This window comes from Plodia interpunctella, chromosome 5, assembly GCF_027563975.2.
Source record: "Plodia interpunctella isolate USDA-ARS_2022_Savannah chromosome 5, ilPloInte3.2, whole genome shotgun sequence".
Lineage (NCBI taxonomy): Eukaryota > Metazoa > Arthropoda > Insecta > Lepidoptera > Pyralidae > Plodia > Plodia interpunctella.
The window spans coordinates 1,745,633-1,761,323 of NC_071298.1; the positions used below are offsets into that span (position 1 = coordinate 1,745,633).

The 15,691-nt window shown below is 35.1% G+C and overlaps 4 protein-coding genes and 1 long non-coding RNA gene across 6 annotated transcripts; 3 read left to right on the top strand and 2 right to left on the bottom strand.

Annotated features, from left to right (window-relative positions):
• Positions 1-805: 805 nt before the first annotated feature.
• Positions 806-4,959, top strand: LOC128670179 (uncharacterized). Its single transcript, XM_053745640.1, has 2 exons — positions 806-1,243; positions 3,284-4,959. Exons 1-2 carry the CDS (start codon positions 1,066-1,068, stop codon positions 3,877-3,879), a joined length of 774 nt encoding a protein of 257 aa, XP_053601615.1. The 5' UTR covers positions 806-1,065; the 3' UTR covers positions 3,880-4,959.
• On the bottom strand, positions 1,744-5,069 carry LOC128670177 (uncharacterized). Its single transcript, XR_010369902.1, has 2 exons — positions 4,953-5,069; positions 1,744-3,703 (listed from the first exon to the last, which is right to left on the bottom strand). It is a non-coding gene; the product is annotated as an uncharacterized LOC128670177 (long non-coding RNA).
• Positions 5,070-5,576: 507 nt separating this feature from the next.
• Positions 5,577-9,512, top strand: LOC128670188 (uncharacterized). 2 transcript variants are annotated; one of them, XM_053745658.1, is made up of 3 exons: positions 5,577-7,384; positions 7,674-8,036; positions 8,141-9,512. In XM_053745658.1, exons 1-3 carry the CDS (start codon positions 7,336-7,338, stop codon positions 9,049-9,051), a joined length of 1,323 nt encoding a protein of 440 aa, XP_053601633.1. In that variant the 5' UTR covers positions 5,577-7,335; the 3' UTR covers positions 9,052-9,512. The 2 variants fall into 2 exon arrangements, with proteins under 2 accessions (XP_053601633.1, XP_053601634.1); XM_053745659.1 differs by having other exon boundaries at positions 7,360-8,036.
• LOC128670189 (probable cytochrome P450 6a13) lies at positions 9,441-11,074 on the bottom strand. The gene has a single exon (XM_053745660.2). The coding sequence runs from the start codon at positions 10,659-10,661 to the stop codon at positions 9,525-9,527; it is 1,137 nt and encodes a 378-aa protein (XP_053601635.1). The 5' UTR covers positions 10,662-11,074; the 3' UTR covers positions 9,441-9,524.
• A 1,799-nt stretch (positions 11,075-12,873) lies between these two features.
• LOC128670161 (cytochrome P450 6B5-like) lies at positions 12,874-14,600 on the top strand. Its single transcript, XM_053745611.2, has one exon. It carries the CDS (start codon positions 12,910-12,912, stop codon positions 14,386-14,388), a length of 1,479 nt encoding a protein of 492 aa, XP_053601586.1. The 5' UTR covers positions 12,874-12,909; the 3' UTR covers positions 14,389-14,600.
• Positions 14,601-15,691: the final 1,091 nt, after the last annotated feature.

Below are 15,691 nucleotides of genomic sequence, written 5' to 3' on the forward strand. Positions count from 1 at the left end.
TCTAAATTTGAAGCTTCTATGTCTGCCAGAAGTGCCTTGGACTTTTGATGATCGGTCAGCCAGTGAGTGACAAAATCAAGAAACTTTAACAAGTTACAATTCTTAATTTGTAACTACTGGTTTTTTAATTTTAATTTTTAACTACTGGTTCAAATTGAATGATATTTGAAATTTACACTGTTTATACAATACCTGCTTAGTTACTGAAAATGCAGGCTTCCTGTTTGATCCACAACGAAGTTATTGGGGTCCGAAATTGGCTTGAATTGCTTCGAGAAAAAGATGGTACGGCCGTGCCGCTTTTTTGCTCGACTTCCGGGGGCACTGCGGTGCCCCCATCGCACGCTTTACATCCTTAGTGATATCCAATCGGCTTGTTGCTCTGGTAAGATCGGCTCTGGACTGATCTCTGACTGTATAAAGTCCCTTAACAATTTAGATACGATCTAGTATTAGTTATAACGTGATACGCGAACAAACATACATACAGACAAAAATTTAAAAAATTAAATTTTAGCTTCTATTACTTAGTCACGTAAAGAAAATTCTTTAACATGAAATATGCACAGACATACAGTTTTATTGTTGTATAGATTGATCACATGCAAAGCAACAACAGTCAACAACTTTGCTTAGAAACTTAGAAAAAAGCCAAAAATAAGCCACTAAATACTACTAATATTATAAATGCAAACATTTGTATGTGCGTGTATGAGGATGTTTACTCAAATCGAAAATTCAATTGAAATTCAGGACACGGATGGCATAGCCTTTCAGTTCCCGCACGCCCCGATCGGATTGCGATCTTAGGGCATAAACTGCGTTAAGCGTGCCTCTCGCGTGTCCATACAAAAACGACCCGCGCGTGCCCATGCGCGTGCACACGCTCGTGAGCCCGTCGCGTGATACTTCCGTGCAATGGAGCACGCATGCACGCGACGTGATCACGCATCACGTTGGACGGGTCCACGCGCGAAGCCCGCTAGCGGGTGCACGCGCGTGCTTGTTCAGTTGACAGCGCTATCTCGAACCGACCGCACGCGCGTGCCCGGCCCATAACAAAAAATGACAAATTTTGATACAGAAAGGGTAATTGTTGAAGTTCAGTGTCGTCCTGCCATATGGGACCAATCAAGCGAAATATTTAAAGACCGGGACGCTAAATCAAAAGCATGGCTAGACATTTGTAAAGTACTGTTTGAAAATTTTGATGACTGGAGTGAAGCAGAAAAAAACATACAAGGTAAGTACCTACACTCTTTTTTTATTTTATAATAACGTAGGTTAGGTAAACTATTCTTTGCGCCTAATTTTTATTTTTAATAATCTATGCAATTAGTTATATATAATTAGTTATTTCAATTGTATTTGTGTCAATTAAATGTTTTCAACAATTAATCCAACTATAAAATTAAAACTCGGAATATTTACAATAATTTACCTATGTAAATATAAAATCATGCTTATATTCAAAACTAGTGCAGAGATACTGCGTATTTCTGAACATTGTGAAATTCGTGTGAACAATGTCCCATAATATTGGTATGGTTTTATATAATTATTGCTCGATAAATTCCAAGGTTCTTTCTTTCGGCCACGCGGTCGCCGCCATTTTGCGCGTCACGAGACAACCAGTATGTTCACGACTGCGAGCTTCACACTACTTCACACTATCGGTGTATTTAGGGTTCAAAATCATTTTAGGGCAGAAACAGTGGATCGGTAGGTAAATAAATAAAACAATTATCAACTAAAATATTTATTATATTGGTTTTAGAATTGGGCTAGTAACTTTGTAAAATAAGCGTGCGTTTTGTAGTTTTGTAGGTTTTTCTTTGACATCTCTCAACTTTAGTTTACAACAATCTAAGTTATTTGGTTACATCCTATGATTTTATATAACTAGATTAGTTATACGCCCGCTTTCAAAGGCAAGAGCAATGGAAGGTAATTGCCTACCATGCAGTTAGTCACGCTCCAATCGGTGTCGCGTCTACATGTGTTTGAGTACCAATAATATTTTAGTAAAAAAGATGCCTACTTGTGTTTTTAGACACTGTACAAACTACACATCACTGGATGTGTAATGAAAGAAAAAAAGTTTCATTTTATGCGTAATTACATAACATTTTACCTATTTAATGTAAGAATACTGAATTTCTTATAATTTTCGACTGTCATGGCGGCGCAACTGGTTACATCCGATGAATTTAACAAATAAAATCATTAGGTATATTATTAAAATATGCCTGCTATGTTAATAAAAAATGTGTGGTAAAAAACCGTGAAAATTCAATTATTGAATGTACATAAATTATAAAAAAGCCTTCAATAAATACTGCGATCTTGCCATGACAGCTGTCCGTCTGCAACGAAATAATCTGCGAAGTTATCGCGTAATGTATACGAATCTCTGTGGGTATTTCCAATTAACCCCCGAACTGAACGTATATGGTCTGGTATAATGACAATATCATGAAAGTCATTAATTTGACTTCTTGATCTTATAAAATTATGCAAAATACAAATTGTTTTAAGAAAACAAATTGCTTTGTCTTTTCCAACGTTCAATGGACGATGGAGTATGCGAAATTTATTAGCCATGATACCAAATGTACACTCAATATAACGTCGCGCTCTCGTTAACCTATAATTGAATATTTTTTTTTTGTAGTTTAAATCGAGAGCTCGAGCATATGGCCGCATGACATGGCTAGATAACCCAAATGCTTCATCTCCTACAATAATATAGGGCAAAGCTGCGGTTGCAGCAATGTTGGTTGGTTTATCATTGTGTATTACGGGCAATGCTTTGGCAGGAGGAATATCTATTAAGTCATTGTTGATTTGTTCGTACAATCGGCTTTGTGTGAAAATTGCGGAGTCAGATTCTTTACCCTGCACTCCCACGTTTATATAGGTAAACTCATAGTTGGCGTTACACATTGCAAGCAGTACAATAGAATAGTAATGCTTATAGTTGTAATAGAGGGAACCACTATGTGGAGGTCTTATAATGCGTATATGTTTTCCGTCTATTGCACCTATGCAGTTAGGAAACTGGGCTTGCGTTAAAAAACCTTTTTCAGTCTCTACCCATAGCGCACGGGAAAATTTTGGTATACATTCTTCCTTTAACCTTTCAATTATAATTTGACAAACTTCTGTTACTATTTTTCTGACCGTGGTTAGTCCTGTCTGATACGCCAGATGAATATCGACGAAGGTATGTCCACTAACTAAATATCTGTAATAAAATAAAATACCTGTGTTATTGTTTCAGTGAAAAAGCTGCAGCAAAGATGGAAAACTGCAAGAGACACTTATATAAGAGTGAGGTCTACTAAAAAAAAACTTAAATCAGGCTCCGGTTCCAGGGCAAATAAAACATACATTTACTATAACATGCTGTCATTTTTAGATTCAAACTCGAATACTCAAGGAGAAGAATCGGCAGACAATTTTAATCAGTCAGTAGAGCAAAACGCGTCACCGAGAACTTCACAAAATAATACGATTATTGAAGAAGATTTGATTAATGTACCTAGCACCAGCTCCAGCGTTACCAAAGAAACACGATCTTCCAAGAAACGTAAGTGCGAATCGCCAACTGATTTCGAATTAGAGTTGTTAAATTGCGTGAAGAATAACACTGCAGATAATATGGACGAAGACTTGAATTTTTTTAAGTCATTATTACCAACTGTAAAAAAATTGAGTCGCTTTAAAAAATTATTATTTCGTACGAAAGTATTAGAAGCTTTAATTGATATTGAAAAAGAAATGATTATTACCATTGATGACCTTTCATTAACGCAAAATACGGTAACGAATGATTTAGAATCCTTAAATGTAAGATCAGATACGAACAATGAATAAATAGGTAACAAGAAAGACTTTGAAGATTTGATTAAGACTGTTTAATTATTAAGAACAAAAGAAAGAGAAGAACATGAAGAACTATTTAAGTTAGTAAAAAGCGCAATTTTATATTTATATTTTTCTGGTCTCATGTGCAATTATTATGATATACAAGGGCATTCGCCAAAAGTTTACAAGCCTTGAGGTGTCATGTTCATAAGGAAAGAAACGGGGTCGATTCGGACACTTTTATCTTAAACCCTATTTTGGGGTCAAATAAAAAAGTGTATCAATAGACTATCCCTTTTTTACTTAATGGACCTTTTTTTTGAACCTACTCATAACATTGCTCCTTCATATGTCCTCTTCTTAAATTTAATCTTTTATGTAGTAAACTGTGATTATGATTGTGATGATAAATAAGAATTTAAAATAATATTAGTACCCGATCTAGTAATAGAAGGGAATAATTAATAAGGGAAATATTCATATGTAAAAACTTGCAATCAATATGCGTCATTATAATTAATACTTTGTAAGGTAGGTATATTATTATAATTAAGACATTTAGACTTATTGTACTGTTTTAACTGTTATTGTGTTTTTTTATTTTAAACTTGAACCTGTGATTTTATTAGTGTATTTCAAATGAATAATCAATGACTAATTGTAACGTAGCGTTTATGCAAGACACTGTGATGACTGTTGTGATTAAGTATATAAAAAAATAAGTGAATAAGTAGGTATAGATAAAAAAAACGAAAAAGATAAAACTGTGTAATTTAGAAATAACAAAATATAATTAATAAATATAAGAAACTGTGATTAATATGATGATTAATAAGTGTGCGGTTATGTGTTTCGGTCCTAAGAACAGAGTGAACCACATCAAGAAAAACATTTTAAGCCATATTCAGGTGTCACTGCCGAAACAATAAGAACTTCTTCTTCTTTCTTGCTTGATGTGGCTAAACAGTAATGTGACTTACATAAATTGGCAAAAAATATGAGTGTTCTAAACTTTTGTTAAATAATGACTGTTTTTTTACATGAATAAAGATGATTATTAATATCGAAATGTCTTTACTTACCGCAATGTCATTGCAAATCGTTCCATTGGTGATACGATTGACGTAGATTTCAATCGTAGATTGTTAGTCTTCAAATAGGGCTCCAGTTTTGAATATAATTCATCATAGACTTGTAATGAAAATTTAAAATATTTGAAAAAAAACCTTTCATTTTTTCTTAATATACCAAACTTCACCACGAATTCCCCGCACAGTAACCTAGATTCAACGAACGGGCTTACTGGCTGGCGTCTTTTTTTGGCAATTCGTCGTCGCCGTCGTCTTGATAAATAATACAACATTAATTTATCCATTATTACTTATTCGACTGTACACCTCCAACGTCAAAATTGTACTGAGAAAACTGCGTACGCGGATGCACGCGCCGATGCCCGCGCATAAGCACGCGAACGAGCTCACGTGCGTGCACCAGAAGCGTGGCCCGCGACGTGCTCACGTGCGTGCACACGCTTAACGCAGTTTATCCCCTTATTGTTGTATAATTGTTTTTATTATCTCCAGGATCGAGGGATATTAATGATATACCCAGAAATACACCATAAATTTTTAATTATGCCAAAAAAATTAAAGGCTTAATATTAAAGACCTTATGTAATACATGTGAGTAATCAAAATTTAATATTATCGTTTATCACCAAAGTTATTGAGGTTTGCGTTTATCCCAAAATATCAATGAATTTATGGACGTAGGTAGTTTGAAACTCCAATTATTAAAATTTATAGTTTATCGTGTTCTCTCGCTCGACTAAGGGATGAGGCGACTAAGGGACACTGACAGGCACCAATGGTTGACGTTAGGCGGTCGGTCATAAAATCAGAACGTAATATTGAAATTTAATGGGTTCTCTTACTCGGACGAAGCTTAGGGCTTCGGGTATTCCCGTCCGTCGGGACGTCCCGTTTCTGGGTAGATTTTGGGGCCGTCCCGCCATGACCTCTTGCGGGACGCTTTTTGTCCCGGAAATCGGTGATAATTATTATTGTTTAATGCTTTATTTTGAGTTGGTAAGCCTAGGTATCTCATCCAGTAACTAAACAGGGCACACGCGATGTCCACGGGAGCTATCTCCATTCGCAGTACAAATTACTCTAAGACATTAAAACTTTGAGGTGAACTCATTATAAACGATAGACTGTTTTGTCAGGTTTGTATTACAGTGCGGGATGTTTGATGTTTGTTTTTAAAATTTCGTCGTGATTGTCTAAGAATAACACAAAACGAATAGGCGGAGAGCTAAATGCAATCTTTTATTATTAAACTTTTGCAGAATTTAGGCCTTCACAGGCACTTTTTCACGTCACATTCTAAATTAAATGATATTTACCAAAGCCACAAACTCGGCTTTGGTAAATATTTCGGAACGACCACTGCTGAGAAGAAATGCCGAAAGAAACTCATTCAATCAGTGTTGGTCCCTATTATGCCAGAAGGGCTTACCATTTTTAAAATATAAATTGTATGTCAATTTTTTTATCAGTAATATAACTATGTAAGTACACAGTTAGTATTTAATGTCACCAGGGAGGATATGAATATGCGTGCCAGTAATATGCGTGCTCAGATGACTATGCCGATGATGCCGTAGGCAAAATTTAGTAAAAATACAAAGCAGAGACTCCTGTTTTTTCAATTTCAACCCATACCGGTTGTGGAATAACCCGGAAAAACGCTCAGATGACTAAAAGAAACCAGTTATATATTTATTGCTCGTTTTATAAATGTGACAAACGCTGACCGTTGAAACTTGAAATTTTACATAGAGGTTCTAAATTATTTTGATAATTACACAGTGGGGTTAAACAGGTGAAAAACTAATTGCACTCGAGAGAAACCAACGCTAATGTCTAGTCAGTCAAATAATATTTTTATTATAATATTTATGGCACAATAATACAAACAATAAACTTTATGCTAAAAGCGTATTTTTTTATTTAAATTTTATTGCACCATTTAAAATTTGTATAAGTACAAAACTAAAAGCATTCCCTAACAGATTTTATTGGGCCATACAGATAATCCTATATGGGTGCAAAAATATCATTAGGTATATATAACTATCAAGTAAATTAATACAATAATAAGTTCTGTAATGAAAACAGACTATTAGACGACAGATAGAAACTGCAACTCCTGCTGTAAGCTCCTGGACTAAAAAAACAAACCAATTGATAGTAGAAACAATGTTTTAAGTTCCAATCGGTGTTAACATTTCATACTTATCATCCAACTTCGCGAATCTCTCACAGAATCATAAATATATCTAAATTGTATTCATCTCACTTTTCAATTAATTATATTATTTGCTTAGAAGTATAAACATGACTCATCATCAAAGATACAAATGATATATATTTTGTAAAACTTTCATAAAAGTTTAGGAAAATGAAATACCTTGTTTGGATATTTTATTGGTTGGACAGTGTTTTACTATGTAAGTATTTCATGTAATATATATTTTTTATCATATAATAACAGTACTGATTTCAACTTATTTTAATTTCGTGAACAAATGTAAGCCAAATAAAATATTATTAAATAATTAAATTCAGTGGCAGTAAATGCAACACACTTTTCTAACAGTGTGCAGATTCATTTACTTTATATAACAGATTGGTATACACATTCATATGGCACGAATAGGACTTGAACCTTGGACCTTTCAATCATAGGCATTACAACCACTCGACTATTATGTATACTTTCGAACAATTTCATTACAGCGTTTCAATACCCTCCACCAACATATACAACATATAGAAGAGTCCACACTGCGCCTCCTATAAATTTATGTGACAGTAACAAGTCGGCGCTAGTAGAGCATTTTTTTACGGTCATATTCTCAGAATTCCGAAATCCTTCGCCAGTATGCGTATGCGTCCAGATGTGCGTCAACCAAGCCACGTACTGTTATCCCAATGGATGCCTGAAGAAATCTGATGATAGCAGGAAAGACGACCAAGAGACGCCAGACGTAAACAGACAAATACTTAAAGCTGATAGTGCAAACGCTCTATTCCTTGTTGATAACACTGGTAATCAAGTAGCTAAAGTCAATGAAGATACCCCTGAACTTACAACATCAAGTAAGTCGACGATTGGTGATTTATTACCATTAAAAAAATTCAAATTTTTATTCGCAAAACAATTAGACAAATGTCATGTAACTGTGGCTTTATTTCTTTTTCAGCTACTTCCGAACCTCAGTTTGGAAATAATATGCAATTGTATACATTTGATAATTACAAACCAATTTATAAGTATCGGAAACTACCTAAGGTTCAAATGCAGTATAATCTAAGAGAACAAATCAAAAATACAAAATCCAACGTATACACAGACGTGACCAGTAATAGATGGCCTTTGAGCAAGATTAAGCAAGTTACTATTGGGAAATCTTATCAACCTGACATGACGATTGACCGACCATCGAGGCGATCAAAATATTTTAGACCAATACCTTCTTTAGTACCCAGATTCTCTAAAAGAGAATCTATAAGGACATCAAATCTACCTGAGAATATAACAAGTGATTTTATGGAAATAAAACGAAGTGAAATTCCTGAAAAGTTTTCATTGGAAAAATTAATAAATGATTTGATTGAGAGTAGTATCGATCAAGATAACAAAAACAATAACACCGATAGAGACATTACTAAAGCAACTAATATTGACATAAAAACTAAATCAATGTCGTCTAATAATAGAATATTACCATTGTCAACGGAAGCTTTAGACTTATCGAGTACCATTTATGAAACGACTACAGTTGATATATCTAATAATACAAAAGACCATAACAACAAAACGTTAGATTATGAAGACGATTCACCACCAGCACAAACACAAATAGAAATGTTACAAAATATATACAATGACGACTCCATAGAGACATTATCAAAACGCATTGAGAAGCTTAATAATACTAGCTATGAGATACTGACTATGAATAATGATCACATAGAAGCCGTAACAGAAGATTCTAGGACTACCGAAGCAAATGAATTTGCTATATCATCTAACCGTATTATTGGAATTGAAGGAAAATCTATACAAGATAACAATAAATTAAGAAACTCAACATCTTTATCTAATAATTAGTTGTGAACAATGCTTAAATATAAATAAATTCGTTTTTAAAAGCCATAGTGTTTAAATTTAAGTTCAATAAATAAATCAATATAAAGTAGGTATGTGTCAAACATTAGATATAATAATACGACTTGTCATGTATAGCATAAAAATATACAGGGCCCTACGAATTATGAGCGAAAGTCCTTTATGCGATTCCCTAGGTACTTAAAAAGATAAAATAGAAATGATCTTACAATCACATTTTCATCGGTCTCAAAGTATTGTAAATCAAATTAAATCATTTATGTAAGTCTATTGCTCGAGGACGTGTGAATCCTATAAGAGTCCTGGTTTCCAGTTAAAAAGTGTTCATACTTACGGTTTAAAGGAAGTACTATTTGTAGTTGTTATTTATTTATTTTGGTCCCATAATTTCTATATATATATATATATATATATATATATATAGATACAACAAAATCTATATATATCTCAACATATTAAAGATGTTTTTTTCTTGGTATAAACTTTATATCTACGTTTGCAGGTCTCACTTGTATTTGATCTTTCCGAAATTGAACTACATCTCCATCGAATTTCGTTTCAACAGTAAAGTTTCGTAAGAAATGTATTAGTCCAGTCTTGACTTGCAGACGAGCGAACCTCATGCCAACACAGAGTCTGTTCCCCTTACCAAATGGCATGTAGACACCGCTGTCCCGAGCTGCCTCTGATGCGAACCTCTCCGGATCAAATACTTCTGGATCGGGATAGTGTTTAGGATCATGGTGCAATTCATATACAGCTGCAAACACCTTGGTACCTTTCTCTATCTTGATATTTCCTACTGGCAACACAGTATCTTCAACACATTGTCTACCCAAGAAACCAATAGGCGGCCACAACCTTAAACTCTCACACAACACCATTTCCAAATATCCCATGTCCATAACAGATTCATAAGTCAATTTACCATTTAGTGCTTCGAAAGTACTGTCTATTTCAACGTGGACTTTTTCAAGATGATCTGGATGTCTTCCCAATTCCAACAAGCAACCAAAAATGGCAGCAGCACTTGGATCTACACCCGCTGAGAAGAAGAAGAATGCTTGTCCTGCTAACAACTCGTCTGTGGGTTCCATCTCCAGTCCTGTCTCTCTATCTTTTAAAGTACCACTTCTTTGCAAATTTACGCAAATATCAGCAAAATCATGTTTCTGTCCACTTTCATGTTCTCGTTGGCGAATGATTTTCTTAACGGCGCCAATAAAAAATTCTTCGTACTCCGAAAATAGCTTGATCTTCAATTTTCTACTTAACCAGGGACTTAGATTCATTACCGTGGATTTGATATTAGATTTGAATGTGGCCCGAAAAGCTCTTCTTGCGACGTCCAGGAAAGGTGAATCAAACACTGAGTCTGAAACCACCCCGAAGACCGCAGCTCCAATGGCAGCGCAACAAAATGTTGCTATAGAATCAAACGCTTTCCCGTTCAATTTCTCCGGGTTATTTTTAAGATATGTAATAAAATCTTTTCCGCTCTTGTCCATGATATAGAACATCTTTTTAAGTTTCGCACTAGTGAAGATAGGCGTCATCGCTTGCCGCATCAGTTTCCATCTGTTGCCGTTCATAAACAAAATGTTATCACCCAGAGGATCTCCTTCATTGATTTCGAAGCCTCGATGGTTGAAAGATTGGAAATCTATTTGAAAAATATGCTGAATGTTCGTCGCGTCATTGACTAGTAGTGTTGGAGTAAGAAATCCACCAAAACCGACCGCTGGCTCTTCGCGATGTTCTTTGTAAATTTCACCAATAGCTTGAAACACTGGTTTATTCGCCAACAGAAAATCCTAAAATACACCTGTGACTTTGTTCTTGTTGTGAAATTTAATACCCCGTTTCTTCCAATAGTTTTCATTGTTTTTACCCGTGATGAGAATTATCGTCAAGAATGTAATGAAAAGTAGAAGTATTATCGGAACTAACATTGTAGTAAATAACCGGACGTTCTCTAAAGATCAATGTATTCGAATGTCTAGTAAACAGGCAATTCGTACCATTATATACTTTTCTGATAGTGTTTATGTAAATAGTGACGTCTGTTAAATATATCAACTTGATATAAAAAATGGTACTTAATTCATTTAATAAGAATTAATTAGAAAAATATTGAGCATAGACCCATTATTTGGGTTACATGTTACAACACTTGCAACTACTAGTTTCCGGCAAATCTATATGCAGCCGATCTCAGATGTTTATCCGAAGGATATATTCGTCTATACCCACATTTAGCCTTCATTCATTATCCCGGCTAGACCTACGTGCAACAACTTAGATAGACCCAGGCGTTTCAGGATATGTAAAATCAAATTAAATGATGTTTACCAAAGTTACAAACTACTAGCATTTCGGAACGACCACTGCTGAGAAGAAATGCCGAAAGAAACTCATTCAAACAGTGTTGGTCCCTATTATGCCAGAAGGGCTTACCATTTTTTAAATATAAATTTATGTATAATTTTATGCTTAGGTACCTTTTATGTTCTTGCATTTTTATAAATGTCTACAGTTTATTAGAAATCAATAAACTGTAAAGGTAAAAAATATATACATTAACCCTGTTTATTCATAAAAAGTTAAAACATATTTTAAGCTAAAGTATTTTTTATCTCTTTCTGCCTAATGCCTTAATGGCTAATATTTAAACGCAAAATCCACATCCTTACTTTCATCTGTTTAGATGAAAGTAATTTCATAATTTTTAAGTTACAAATGTCAAAAATTTGTCCTTTTTTCACGCCAAAACGCAAAATTGCATTGAGGTGATTTTCGGCGTCGATATAGTTGACAAGCTGGCGAGTGACATAGAATTTTTATAGCGAGCGGAGCCACAGGCAACAGCAACAACACAAAAAATAAAAACAAGTATACACGCTCTTATCATACATTGACGGTCTATTTTTATTCGGCAATGTTTGTAACATAAAGTTGTGACACAAATAGGATAAATAGTAACTTGGCTTGAAGGAAAGGTACAGAGCTCCAGAAAACCAAGGAAGAGTTACACAAGGCAACTGAAAGAGAAGGCAGGCGTCGTGTCGTAAAGTAAATCCGAGGATAGAGCGGTGTGACGAATACTCCACCGACACGAGCATAGCTCAGTTCACTGTTAATAAACCACAATCAGATAAAATGCTTTCTCATCCGCAAAGAACGTGACTTCTTTGTTTAAAGCATAGAATTCGGAATGCTAATGCGGTGGAAATGTAAATTAAGAAATATTTCATGAAGATACTATTTATTTAAAACTCTGAAGAATCTCTCACACAAAGTTGCTCCTGCTCTATTTGAGTACTTGTTCCTTGTACATCTATCATTATCGGCTGAGCTGACCTGAAGACCGTGGTCAGAATAAAAATAAGCCTTCAAATATTAAAGAATTTGCTCTCATTGTATGACCGGCCGCTTGCCTGATTGCATTCTATTTTTGCATATCAGTCGTCTTTGCTTTTTATCCTTTAGTTTCGTCATACTTCATCCACGAAATGGTATGTGGTGAACCAATCCTAGGACTGGAAGACACGCATGCCCGTTGTATAGTATTTTCATACACTTGATTTCAATTACCAATTTCTTTTTAATTGGTGATATGGTAGTGGAAAGACAGATGTTTTCATATAAACAACACATGACACTTCTATTTTCTTTATTTTTCTAAATTCTGTGATCGCCGAGTGACCATACCCATACATATCATTACCTAATGGCCTACAATCAAAGTAGTTAATTAAATAAATAAACAAGTACTTACTAATCACATATGATATAAATACGCCCAAACTTAAAATCATCAGTAACTTGTTGACAGCCAACATGATCGTGTTACTTTTATTATCAGTTGTCATAATCTTAGTTTACGTTTATTTCAATGGAAAATATAACGAGAACTATTGGAAAAAACGTGGCGTGCCATATTACGAAGACAACAAAGTTTTGGGACCTTATTGGGACTTTTTGACGGGTGACCGTGCATTGTTCCAGATATTTTATGATATCTACAAGAAGTACCCGAACGCTCCGGCCGTGGGAATCGGATCACTTGTCACGCCATCTCTATATGTGACAGATCCGACGAATGTCCATGCTGTGATGCAAACTGATTTCGCGTCGTTCAGTGATCGTGGATTTGAGAAGAACGAAAGTGACATTTTAGCTGACAACATATTGTTTATGCACGGGAGGCGATGGAAACTGATGCGACAACTCATGACACCACTATTCACTGCCGCGAAACTAAAGAACATGTACTATATTGTTGATAAAAGTGCGCTGGACTTCGTGGATTATTTGAAGAGTAACCCTGATACGTGGGAAAGGAATACTTTTGATACGCTCACGACATTTTGCTGTGCTGCCATAGGAGCTGCAGTTTTTGGAATTGGTGAACAATCAACCTACGATTCTCCATTCCTAAAGATAACCAGAGCAGCTTTCTATCCATCCTGGTGGAGCAACATAAGGTTTTCAATATCCAATTTATCATCAACTGTATTCAAACTATTAAATCTGAAATATTTCTCGGACTATGAAAAATTCTTTATTGGTGCCATCAAGCAATTGTTAAGACAAAGGGAACAGGAGAAAACTAAAAGACACGATTTCGCTGACATATGCATACAAATACAGAAGAATGGAGCTATGAAAGATGGTGAAACTGGTTATGAAGTGATACCAACAGATGAACTATTGGCTGCTCAAGCATTTTTTTTCTACGTAGCTGGTGTCGAACCAACCGCTACTGCAATATTTGCTGTGCTCATCCAATTAGGAAAACATCCGGATATATTAAAACGAGTGCAAAATGAAATTATAGATGTGTATGCAAAATACAATAAACAATTAACCTATGACGCAATATCAGAGATGCAATATTTAGACAAGGTGTTTAATGAATCTTTAAGAATATTTCCTCCGATAGGATTCCTGACTAGAAGATGTGTTCGCGACACGGTGTTGCCTGTTGGTAATATTAAAGTTAAAAAGGGGACTAGGATGTACACTGCGATATATGAGATACACCACGACCCTAGATATTATGAATATCCAGAAGTGTTTGATCCGGAGAGAAATTTAAGTGATCAGAAAAGTGAGTTTTATATGCCGTTTGGAAATGGAGGAAGGATATGTATAGGTGCAAGATTTGCGAAACTTCAAGCTAAATCAGCTTTAGCACATGTGTTGCGTAACTTTAATATAGAAACAGTGGAGCATAAAGGTGGGTTGAGATTCGGGAAAGATCAAGTACAACTTAGAATGAAGAACGTTGATATCAAGTTTACGCCTAGATATTAAGAAATTATTTTAAGTGAACACAGAAAACAAGGCAGGCCTATTTAGTACTAGATGGTTGAATGAAATTAGATTGCGAAAAAAGGATAAATGGAATAGACCAAAGACATGGATAAATGGAAGCCATGGATTTAATAAGTACTTCGAGAGTTGGGAGGCAAAAGTATGCAGTGGAACGTGTTGTAACGTGGAGATACTCTTATAAAATATACATAAAATAATATGTATATATATATTATTGATGTAAGAAAGTGTTATTAAGTCATTTTATAAAGCCTTTTGATAATTTATAATAAAAACTATTTAGATATACCTATGAAAAAAATTGTTTATTGTTTCCTACTTGGGTTTGCTTTTTTGCTAACATTCGGCCAAAATCAAGACTCAGTGGTTTTACAAATTGAAGTTCATGTTGCGTGTCAACAAAAATCACTATTGTAAACAAGTCGCCAGAATCTACAGCTAGCACATCTATGTATCATATTAGCATTTTCAAGTTTCTTCCCAGTCCAATGCAGCGGAGCTAAGGATCCGTCAAATCCATACTTAAATGTATTACATGTAAATTATTACAAGTATGTTTGTCCTGTCTGCCGTATGTTAGGTATGTTTAACGATGAAACTTCTCAATGGATTCTGCTAATGCAGCAATGGATGCCGCGTCTGTCTGTCTGTTCGATGCGATAACCTCACAAAATACTGCACAGATTTTCATGCGGTTTTCTCCAATAGATAGTGTGATTTCTAAGTAAGATAGGTTTATTAAGGATTTACCCGAGCGAAACCGGGACGTTCCGTTGTATTTTATATACCCTATCCGTATCATACAGGAACAAAAGGTACATAGGTTTCTAAGGTCAATCTCTCAACTGATGTCATCTATTTTTATGTCACCAGAAAAACAAATGCAACCAGAAAGAGACAGAAGCGCCTGGACGCCAGATGGTAAGTTTTGTAGAAAACCGTTTTTGCCTTTCAAAAATTAAAAGGCAAATTTTAGATAGACGTTCTGTCCTTGTTGGAGACAAAAAAAAGTAAGAAAGCGGACCCTGGGCTCCGACGCTCAATGTCTGTGAAGGACCCGGGAAAACGCTTAGATGAGAGAAACTGGGTAGATGTTGTTTGCAGGCGCTCAATAACAACTTAAAAAATCTATGTAGGTACCATATTTCTTTTATCTTTGGTAGGTAAGTACCTATTTTTTTTATTTTGACATCAAATAAAAGAATGCGATCACGCATTGCGTGCAATTCCATACTTTATGTACTAGGTAGGTACAGCCAACAGCACATTAATCTACCCGAAT

Excerpts from the sequence above, each read along its gene's own strand:
- LOC128670161 (XM_053745611.2), top strand. The coding sequence starts at position 12,910 with ATGATCGTGTTACTTTTATTATCAGTTGTCATAATCTTAGTTTACGTT.
- LOC128670179 (XM_053745640.1), top strand. The coding sequence starts at position 1,066 with ATGACAAATTTTGATACAGAAAGGGTAATTGTTGAAGTTCAGTGTCGT. Across the intron at positions 1,244-3,283 it reads AGCAGAAAAAAACATACAAG|TGAAAAAGCTGCAGCAAAGA; the intron begins GTAAGTACCTAC and ends TTATTGTTTCAG.
- LOC128670189 (XM_053745660.2), bottom strand. The coding sequence starts at position 10,661 with ATGAACGGCAACAGATGGAAACTGATGCGGCAAGCGATGACGCCTATC.
- LOC128670188 (XM_053745658.1), top strand. The coding sequence starts at position 7,336 with ATGAAATACCTTGTTTGGATATTTTATTGGTTGGACAGTGTTTTACTA. Across the intron at positions 7,385-7,673 it reads GTTGGACAGTGTTTTACTAT|CGTTTCAATACCCTCCACCA; the intron begins GTAAGTATTTCA and ends ATTTCATTACAG. Across the intron at positions 8,037-8,140 it reads CCCTGAACTTACAACATCAA|CTACTTCCGAACCTCAGTTT; the intron begins GTAAGTCGACGA and ends TTTCTTTTTCAG.